Source organism: Hippoglossus stenolepis, chromosome 15 (genome assembly GCF_022539355.2).
Source record: "Hippoglossus stenolepis isolate QCI-W04-F060 chromosome 15, HSTE1.2, whole genome shotgun sequence".
NCBI lineage: Eukaryota > Metazoa > Chordata > Actinopteri > Pleuronectiformes > Pleuronectidae > Hippoglossus > Hippoglossus stenolepis.
Genome location: NC_061497.1, coordinates 5,466,249 through 5,473,251, shown reverse-complemented (window position 1 = coordinate 5,473,251; position 7,003 = coordinate 5,466,249). Strand labels below are relative to the sequence as shown.

The window sequence follows — 7,003 nt, the reverse complement described above, 5'->3', positions numbered from 1 at the left end:
TCATGCTATACCCAAAACACACCTGAATTAAATACGCAAGTAAATATTGAAAAAAATTCATATCTTAGAAGAACTCACTACAGGTAACAGGTTTCATAACATGAAAAATATACATCAGTATTTTGTCTTTGTACATTAGGCAAAACCAAAATCGTTCAGCGAGCAGAATAATCATGAGGATCAGGACAGAGCATGACAAAACAAAAATGGGCACACATACTATATACACAAACACTCAAACTTAATCCCATAAAAAAAGCCAGAAACAAAAACCCAAAAGTAAGATAAAGCATGCATAACAACTCCTACAAGGGACAACACAGACAAGGAAAAGAGAGGCTGTTAAAAGAATAGAATATTGGAGATGACCTCAAATTGTCTCAGGATATGAAAACATTTACATGTGTACAATTCAAACAAGGGGAATTATTGCTACACTAAATTGTTACCAAGTATTTAATCATACAGACTTCCTGTGTACTGGCAATTCATTAAATTCATACATAGGTGGTACACAAGTTCTCCATCTTTTTTCAACATTACAAACAATTTTTCAATGCAGGGTGAAGTGGCCAAGCATTTTATTTGGAGGCACTTTTGAAAAAAGATTAACAAAATTTAGCATGCACATAAAGGTATGTAAGGTAAGGGTTACGTCGCCTTCCTCGAGTCAACAGAGTATGATGGTAAGACTTAGAGCAGATGAGAAGAAACTAAATCATTCAGGTACGTTGTTAAGTTCTGAGAGTGTTAAAGAACTCACGAGAACGGCTCTGTATTCTAATTCGGGAAAACCCTTCAGTCATGTCATTCATGTCTCAAGCTCTTCCTCTGTGACAGTCCTCCAACGGGATGACAATTCTCGATTTAAGACATCCTGATAAAACAATCTGAAGAGAACTAATGCATGCTGGAGTTGAGAGAAGGTGAGTGGACAAAAATAAATCTATCAGAACCAGCGCTATCCATTTGGTCTAATTGTCTTCATGGATGGAAAGGGAGCTTATATATTATCCGGTTTCGTCTGTGCTATATACATGTCTTTACAATATCTTCCTGAATGTTGGAGCAGTTCATAGACTTGAAAGTGTTTTTATCATCTTCTGGGTTTGTTTGTTTTTTGAGTTGGCACTTGCTTGGCGGTTTTCTGTCAGCCTGGGTAGTCACCTTTACGTTCTACTGTAGCCTACAGTAGCCAGTCTGTTCCTGCCAAAACAAAGGAGGACAAGCCAGGCGGGTGGAAGAGTGCAGGAAACGGTGCCATGTTGATTTTCAATTTAAGACCTGTGGGAAAACACACAGACATTAAGACCAACAACACACGTCATCATGTGTGAACCCAATAGTAACCACACCTGTCTGCCTCTTTCCAACACAGAAGCTGATAATGTAGAACTAGAATGATTGTTGTAATGTTAAGCTGCTTTCAGACATGCACTGAACTCAGGATAATCTCCTGACATTATTTGAGGGGCTGTATGTGACAACACAAATGCCCAAGTGAGAGGCTCCGGACTCTCTCTGGAGTTTCTTCTGATAAGGCACTGAGCGATAAGGTGCATGTTGAAGACGTTTCTAACATGTGATGACTGAAAACTGAAAAAACAGGAATGAAAAATGGTGCCATACACATAGAGGACACCAAGGAAAACGTCAAGAGTTTTTGGTGGTAAGGATCAACACCAGTGTTGATGTGCTGTGAACAAGAACCTGTGATTCTGCAGTAGGATTTACATGTTACAGCTTTCCACCTGACTGCATTATGGTGCTAGAGGGGCAGAAGGAGAAGATCTGAGTTTTTTGGTGAATGAGATTTTGCAGCTTTGCTGCTGCCACTCAGTTCGGCATTCTCAAAAACCACTGAGCTATTCTACAGGTGTAAGTTAAGAAAAGCACAACTTTTTGCTGTCTGGAAACTCCACTCAACCATCCAAAGAAATTGAGGAAAGTTGATAATTGAAATGCATGGCCAAGTTGCTCAGACATAAATATTACTGACATGGGAAAATAACAATGTTGATTAACCTGACAGCTGCAGATATGTCAGACAACTGTCAACAACAAAGGATGTTTAATTAATGACTCAACACAACACACCGCCAGCCCCAGAACTACATGAGGTCAAATTCTGCTCACTACTTACTGTAGTGTAATGTGTATGTGTGAACTCTTAATCTTTTCCTTATGAGATTTATAATGTTCAGTTTATGTTGAAACTATTTTACAGAGGTGTTAATTACTAAGAGAAGGGTTTTGAATGAAATGATTGGTCAAGTTTATTACAGTCCTGTGAAGGCCACAGACACTGGCTTTTATTTTTTCAGACCACTTCATTTATTGATAGCTCTCGGAATATGAAGAGGATTTCAACAAATAAGATAAGAAGTGTTTCAGAAACAAATGAAACCAACCCTATCCTTAATGAAGGTATAGATTAACCAAAAACAGCCCGAGAACAAAGTGCAGCATCCAAAATGACCATAAACACTTTCCACAATAAAGCGAACATTAGAAACTTAATGAAGGAGGAGTCAAGTATACATTTAACTCGCATTATATTTTACCTGGTGCGAGAGGCAATCACTTCCATATAGCTGAAATTAGTTATTATTCATTCGTTAAAAGTTTCCTTAAAAGAATGAGAATACTTGCCCTGAAAACTTGAAGCTAGATCCTCACGAAATATCACTCGAACGCAGTCTCTTGGCTTTTTCGTACACAACGGGCAACTTTCCTTTTAAATGCGCCGTGTCTGTCCTCCCTCCACTCTTTCTGCAGAGAAGAAAAAAGATAAAAGACCATTCAAAGCTGTTATATGTTTAGAACACATTGTATGTATCCCTGTATTGTATGAATATGAATATTGACACATTGCTTTATTTATACTTAATTATTATATAATTGTAATATAGTAATTCATTCATATATGTACTTTTAAGATGCATGACATCAAAAACATAACACAGTTAATTCTTACAGGATTAAATTCTTTTACAGAAATCTGTTACTTTGCCAAAATATTTGGGTGTGTGATGACCAGCACTAGGGCTGTGAAGGTATCCACATTACCGCAGCCATGTGATGCCTACCGCGGGATTGGGCTCATTGCGGTCATCACCATACGTGTCTTTTGCAGTTAAAAGTTACATGCATTTGAGTGCATTTGCAAGGTTTTTTTCTGGTAGAAAATTTGCTTACAGTGTGCATTTAGAGGTCTTTCTATACATGTTTGAACGGTAATAAAGATGTTTTTTTTACAGTTTTTATGGGCTCTGTCAGTAATTTACTGCTCCTCTCTGTGTGACAGACAGAGAGACAGAGACAGAGAATGCTGCTTTATCAACACAGTGACAAAAAAATCCATACCATTACCATTTCTAATCAACACAAGTAAACTTACTGCAGCATCCACATTTGCTGGTGAGTCACCATTTGGGTCTGCCAGCATAGAGATAACACTAATCATGATGGTTTCCACTGTGTGGATAGGCAGCCAGCGCTCCTCTGGTTTCTCATAGCCGTACTTGTCCTCCCCGGGTTCGTGCAAAATAGAAATACATACATCTCCATTTTTGTCAACTGGGGGGAAAAAACATGTAGAATACAATTTATGAAGCAGAAAATGTAAATTGCATTTCCAGTGGTAAAATGTGTGCTAATGCTCATTTACATATGATATATAACCAATCAGCTACCAAACTCATTATTGATATTGTTTACAGGAAGTTCTTATGGAAAGTACCTGCTTCCCCTGAGTAAATATTTTAAAGGAGGGAACTTTGATTACACCCTTAAACCTACAGGATGTGGGCAGGTCTGTACCAGCTTTGTAAATCCAGATAGTTCAATACATCCTGTTTCTTCCTTGCAAAGCTATTAAAGTTCTATTAAAAATAGTATGATAACTATTTCGAAGGCCTACCATAAACAGTGAACTGTATTCATGTGTGGATTTTGACTCGGCCACTCCAGTACATTAACATTTTTTTTGTTTTCAATCCATACCTACATAACATCATTTGAATTTCATTAAATAAATAATACTAAAAACACAAAAGAATTCAAAATTCGAAATCCGAATCTGATGCTAATCTACTCTATTATAACTGAGGGAGACTCTTGTGAAATCTTTCTGAATCTACAGTGGTAAACACATCTAAAATCCTCTCTGATGGAACCTACAACTACTAAACAAAGGGAACTATTACTGTGTGGTAATCATGAACCTACCATTAGGGTGCCAAATATCTGTGATAAATTTCATTTTAGGTGGCCTGAGGGGGTAATCTTTGGGAAATGTCAGGTGAGCTTTAAACACACCACCTTCACTGTGAAGAGAAAAGACCAGAGATAAAAATCAATTTCAAGACATCCATAGCAACAAATATAATAAAAGGAAATAACAAACATAAGGACAGATCTTTCCGTCATGACAGACTTACTACAGTGTATCTGGAGGACCAATGATAAGGACTTCCCATCTGTAGAGATCACTATCCTCAATCAGGCCTGCTGAGAATCCCTCCACTGGGTTTTTGTTCAGCTCTAGATCCAAAAACAAATGGCAAATAAAATCTTACTGTCAATTGTTCATAAGAGTTCCTGGAGACTGCTGAGAAGACAACCTAAGACTTGTCTTAGGAGACCCCTGCTTGTCGGTTTAGTGAGAAGCAGCATATTGCTGAAACCACACACACCACTTTAATACTCCATTATAGGATGATCACATACTCAAATACCTTACTAACTATATCAGGGGTGTTAGTATACTGATTCAAGGGAGCAGTTTGCCATCCTTTTCTGCAAAATACAGAGGGTGAAAGTTTTTCACCACACCTCTCATAAATTCCATCTTACCTAATTCATCTATTTACCTCATCCAATGTTCATTCAGTTTTGCATGCAACATATCTGGATGACCCCCAAGTTACTCATATTGTGATATTCCCTTCAATTTGGCTTAAGTATATTTAACACCTGGCTAATTTGCCCTGAGATATCATAATTCTGTAATTAGGTGTGAATAACAAATATATCTACCCCTAACTATCTTGAAAAACTATGGAGGCAATTCCCCAAAGGTTAGCACATTCAGCAACAATTACTGATTCATATTGAAATTTCGCAGAGTAAATAATTAAATAATTAACTGCATTTGAGAACTCTTCCAAAAATCTGTTTGCATGTATTTTGATGCAGATCTATCTCTCCTAAAGATTATTATGAACTATACATATTTCCCATTACACATTTATTGGTCACCCTTGGAAGAGATGCATCATGGGTGTTCAATATATGAATTATTTTTCAGTTAGTTGAGCATTCTGCCTTTTTTCTGCTCATTCATTTACAGCCATCTTCCAAACTAACTGCCACTGACTTCCAGGTGAAGGCTTTTAGTGGGTTGCAGGGCAGCTAATCTTATACTTTAGGGTTAGGGTTATAAAATGTATGTGTACAACAAAGGACACACAACTGTTTAAATCAATTTTTAAAAAATGAAACGCTGGAATAAGAAGTTAATGGAATACTAATCATAATGTACCATTCCTGCCATTTTGTTTGCTGAATCATAACGTAAAAATATTCCAATAAATCCAAGAGAATGACCCATCATAATGTGGGCGATAACATGAACACTACAAAGGAACACACGGTGTTTCTGACAGTTTGCACATCGAGTTTACAATTAGCACAAACCTGGATTGTAACATTAGTGCTACAAACCCCAAACCTTACGCGATGCCTGTTCGACTCGGCTGCTTTTAGAAAGTAGGCAATAATAGAGCAGCTAAATGTAATTAGCAGCTGACTCTGCCCAAATAGAGAGCAGAGGTAATAGGAGATTAACACTAGCTTGTTAACTTGGCGTGCCGAAGCTAACAACAGTGACAGCAGCTAACGCTAGCCTACAGCTCGAGTTGGCTACATATGTCAACAATTCAGCCGTTACTTAGCAAAGATAATTTTGTCAACTAGTGAAACGCTGAATACACGTATGTATAAAATGACACGTACACCCTTGCTGTTGACATTTCAGTAAACACAGTTGGTAAAATAAATCCAAAGACGCCTGTTACGTCCGTTAAAAGGTACGTAAACACATCGAGCCAGTCGAGGTAGCTAGAGGCTAACGCTAGGCTAACTGCTTTATGCTAGCACGAAGCAGAGAGTCATTGGGACTTCTGACAGCGGCTTTCAACTGAGATCAGTGTGCGAAGTCGAAACACAAATCTGTGCGACAGTCCTGACAGTGTGTGTCTTCGTCAGGAGAGGGAAGCGTCTGGCGACATCCACCGCGACCCTCCTCACGACGTGCACTTGTCATGGGACCCGAACGTTAGTGTGGAAGGTTCAAGAAAACACTTTGCGCCAGCACCATCGTTTGAATAACGGCTAACGGTGGGGGTTCATCGTTAGCTCGGCAGCTAGCATCAGCTAACACCAAGGTTCAATTACCTGCAAGCTGTCTCCTGAGTAACAGCACTGACTGGGGCTCAGTCATAGTTTGGCCAATGCGACGCAGCTGTGTTAAATGGCAATGCTTCGAGGTAAAAGCGTTAGTTTCACGTTCTCTGAACTGTTCTCCGTCCCCTCTATTTTCCGTTTAACATTCTCGTCATTCTTCTTCTCTGTCGCCTTTTCCTGCCACTGCTGCTGTTTCTTCTTCGTTCAACTTTTACAGCGGCAGGCATCCGTATAGAGGCATTACTGCCACCTCCTGGCTACACCTCCGACTGCACTATTCATTGCAAGAGTCATGTCGATCTAATTTAATAATATATACTGTATATATATAATAATTCATTTAATTTATTCGTTTAGACTGGGAAATATAGACTGGTAATGATTAATGTATATGTATTCATGTAAAAAATTATATATATATAATTAGTTTATACACAGTTTAAGACCCGACACCCACCTGCACTGTCTCAGACCTCTGTCGCATGTGTGGCCAAAGCAGTTTTTTACAACTTATGGATGAATCCGAAACTATAGC

The 7,003-nt window shown here is 38.5% G+C and overlaps 1 protein-coding gene across 1 annotated transcript; it reads right to left on the bottom strand.

The window, feature by feature from the left end:
• Nucleotides 1-40: 40 nt before the first annotated feature.
• ube2g1a (ubiquitin-conjugating enzyme E2G 1a (UBC7 homolog, yeast)) lies at nucleotides 41-6,680 on the bottom strand. Its single transcript, XM_035178137.2, has 6 exons — nucleotides 6,460-6,680; nucleotides 4,443-4,545; nucleotides 4,231-4,328; nucleotides 3,401-3,579; nucleotides 2,653-2,772; nucleotides 41-1,284 (listed from the first exon to the last, which is right to left on the bottom strand). Exons 1-5 carry the CDS (start codon nucleotides 6,503-6,505, stop codon nucleotides 2,686-2,688), a joined length of 513 nt encoding a protein of 170 aa, XP_035034028.1. The 5' UTR covers nucleotides 6,506-6,680; the 3' UTR covers nucleotides 41-1,284; nucleotides 2,653-2,685.
• Between the last annotated feature and the right edge of the window lie 323 nt (nucleotides 6,681-7,003).